General features: G+C 48.1%; 1 protein-coding gene across 1 annotated transcript; it reads right to left on the minus strand.

Annotated features, from left to right (window-relative positions):
* Nucleotides 1-480: 480 nt before the first annotated feature.
* On the minus strand, nucleotides 481-1699 carry LOC127332037 (ribonuclease 1). Its single transcript, XM_051358294.2, has 2 exons — nucleotides 1370-1699; nucleotides 481-1244 (listed from the first exon to the last, which is right to left on the minus strand). Exons 1-2 carry the CDS (start codon nucleotides 1463-1465, stop codon nucleotides 609-611), a joined length of 732 nt encoding a protein of 243 aa, XP_051214254.1. The 5' UTR covers nucleotides 1466-1699; the 3' UTR covers nucleotides 481-608.
* Between the last annotated feature and the right edge of the window lie 1727 nt (nucleotides 1700-3426).

Below are 3426 nucleotides of genomic sequence, written 5' to 3' on the forward strand. Positions count from 1 at the left end.
CAACCTCACGAAAGAGGTCATTGAGATCCAAAGGATGAACGTCGAGGCCAAAAAGGCTCCTTTTGGACTTTTTATGCTATTCATGCCTTGTTGTGCCCCTTTTCGATTCCACTTTGTGCCCTACCATGTGCAAAGTGTGATAAACTTATTTCAGACCTCAATTAAAGGCTGTAATTTCGTGCAAATTTGAGGCGCAAATTTCTCAATTTTCTGAAAATAAACTCGGTTGCGCCGAAAATGCGTCGGCCCGCTGAAGCCACCCCAGACGCAAACGGAGACACGACCATTTTCGTGTCCGGCAGGCAACACAAACGGATGTCCGCGGATAAAAATGCGTCGGCTCCTGGAGATGGCCTCAGAGTAAGCAATTTGTTGCAGAGGTTCTTTTGATCTTACCCTCGAGGAGATACTAGTACGGAGTAGTAATAATTTTACTACTCGCACTGTTAACACTGGTATATACATATGGACCTTTGGATCCCACGAAAATGGACGACTCTTATTCACCTACGATACCATACCCGAATCTGTAAAATATCACAATGGTACATCCATCTGATAATCCAGCCGGCGACGGTAGGAGGCTCAACAAGAATTGGTCAATTTAATCAGAAGGCCGGCAGCTGGACCCTGTCTTTGCAGTTGCCCGTCATCGGCAGCGGGCAGTCGATGAGCTTCTTCCCGGCGCGGTCGACGCACTGGTACACCTGGAACAGCTGCGTCTCGCCGGCGGCGCCCTTGTTGCACTCCAGGTTCGCCGTGAACCCGGTCCCCTCCTTGATGGCGTCCCTGATGCTGCTGAGGAAGTATGTCTTCTCGTCCGACGGCGCGATCCCGGCGCCGGCGAGGATGGCGGTGAGGTTGTGCTGCGCCTTGAAGCCCAGCGCCGCGGAGAAATAGCCGTGCTGGTCCAGGCCGGAGCAGGTGCCGTGCTTCTTCCACTCGTAGCTCCAGAACTCGAAGCTCTTGCCGCTCTTGCACGCCAGCGTCGGCCAGTTGGCGTCCAGCCCCTTGAGCAGGTCCGTGATCGCCGCGATCTTGAGGGGCTCGCCGTTGTTGCAGAACTCCGGCCAGCACTTCTTCTTCCGCTTGGTCACCATCTCCAGGGCGCCGGCGCCGACCTCGCCCCGTGTCTTGCACTTGGCATAGTTGGGCCACATCCCATGGATGCCGAAGTCCGTCGCCGGCTTCCCGGTGTCCGGGAAGCAGCACCCCTTCTTCGTGTCACAGAAGGATCCAGGCCACTACAAACCAAACAAGTATCATCAGATTCATCTCCTTTTCTGGAAGCGATCTTGCAAACTTTAGATTAAACTCCACACAAGATGCGATCTTCTGGCTCTAACTTGATGAAGGGATTTTTACTCACTTGCTGAACGAGGTAGAAGAAATCGCACTCCTCCGCCGAGGAGACGGCGACGAGACAGAGCAGCAGCAGAACCGCCGAGAGCGCAACGATCTTCATCTTCTTCGCTTACTTTGGTGATGAATTGTTGTTGCAGCTAGCGTGCAGCTACTTATAACATGATCGATTCTCTCGAGAACAACAAGAACACGCGACGTGGATATACAATCGTACGGTGTTAAGGTACTAATGGGGATCGGAGGAATACGCATCCGGTCTAATTAACGGGGAATATTCCATGCATTTGCCGGGCTTAATTTCGTGGGAACGACGTGCACGCAACAAAAGGTACACAGATTTGTTCGACCGTCGTCTACGCGGAGAGAAAAACAAGATGCAACTGGAGTCCGGCCAGAGAGGAGAAAACAAGTTTATTAGATAAGAGATGCCGATCTTCATCCAATCGGTTAGGACCCTGGCGTGTCGTCTTGTCTCTCAGATTGGCAAGAAAAAAAATCATCAGAAATTTCATCATAGTACTCGTTGCTAGATCGATCCCTTCTCTGTGCGAATAATGCCGTATGAATAAGAAATCGACAACGTGAGTAAGGAGGATGAAAAAGTAGCAGGAAGTGGTTGCCTCGTCGGCCAAGATCAATTATTGGCACCCACTTGTTTTTTCGTCACGAACATGACAAGAAGAATGCGCGTGTCACTACCCGAACGGCGCCGACGGCTAAAAGACGGGGTCATCGGCATATGGGCTGGGCCGGTCAGGCCAGCCCGCCAAAAGGGCTATCGGCATAGCAACGCTCTCGGCGTAGGAAACGCTATGCCGACGGCTACCCTCGGCGCATCGCGGGCCGTCGGTGTAGCCTTGTGCGTACGGCCCAACAAAGTTAAGCAGTGATGGCGCTGCCACGGAGTCACAGGTACGCCGACGGATACCCTCAGCATAGCCTCCTCCCCTTTTTTATTTACGACGACGACCAACCTCGGCATAGCCTTGAACTTTTTTTCCCTCCACACACCTCCCTCCGTGGATCGCCTTTTTAGGTTTCACTGAATGGCACAAAATAATAAAAAAACTCAAAACATAAAATCCTTCGAGATGTCCATGTGTTATGTCATCTAGTTGCAAGAGAATTTAACAAAAATGAATTTTGACCTTTTTTTCAAAATTGTGTTATGTATCGCTAAAACGGCTTTTCTAGTTGCATACGACGTGTGAACAATGTATAATATATCAAATTGATCGTGGGAAAAAAGTTACATCCGAATTCACATGGTTTCCATTTTTTAGATCCTCAAAATTCCAAATGAAAATATGAAAACATGAAGATTTTAGTTTTTGCCAGAAATTTAGGATTTTTTTATATTTTTTAAAATAAATAAATTAATAATTGCATCCTGCATAGAGATTGTTATCACTTAACCATTGATGTTTTTTAAATAATTGTTAAAAATTCAAAATAATAAAGAGTTGTGATATCACGGTCTAAGAGTTAATAGGATTGATATGGTAGTATTATCGGCAATTTTTCAATTCTTTCATGGAAGCTCAACAGGAAAGAAGGAAGATGTTAAGCGTGCTAGGGTTGAAATAATGTGAGGATGAGTGAATAAATTGGGAAGTTTCACCATGAGTGTAATTTAACCTAACATTAAGTGTAGTTAGAGTTAAAATGATTTATGTGAGAGACTAAAAAAATTTGAGAATCAAAATTTTGAATATTTTTTTAAGTTAACGGATGGCGTGGCCTGCGCCGAGGGTCTAGACACCGACGGCCACCGTCGACATATATGGGCTACGCCGAGGGACGAGTCTACGCCGACGGCCCACGTGGCTCTACCGAAGAGGACCTTCGCCGAGGAGCTACACCGATGGCTGCCCTAGGCGTAGCCTACGCCGACGACCCAACGTGGCTACGCCGAGAGTTTCTGGCCGTCGGTGCCTTGCGTCATTCCTGTAGTGTCTTTTGCACTAAGAAAGAAGCAAATGTTTTTCTTAACTCAACTGGTAAAAGGTGCAGATTGGCCGGTTTGATCGCCCTCACTTCCTGGCTGTCTGATGCGTTACA

Source organism: Lolium perenne, chromosome 2 (genome assembly GCF_019359855.2).
Source record: "Lolium perenne isolate Kyuss_39 chromosome 2, Kyuss_2.0, whole genome shotgun sequence".
NCBI classification, from domain to species: Eukaryota; Viridiplantae; Streptophyta; class Magnoliopsida; order Poales; family Poaceae; genus Lolium; species Lolium perenne.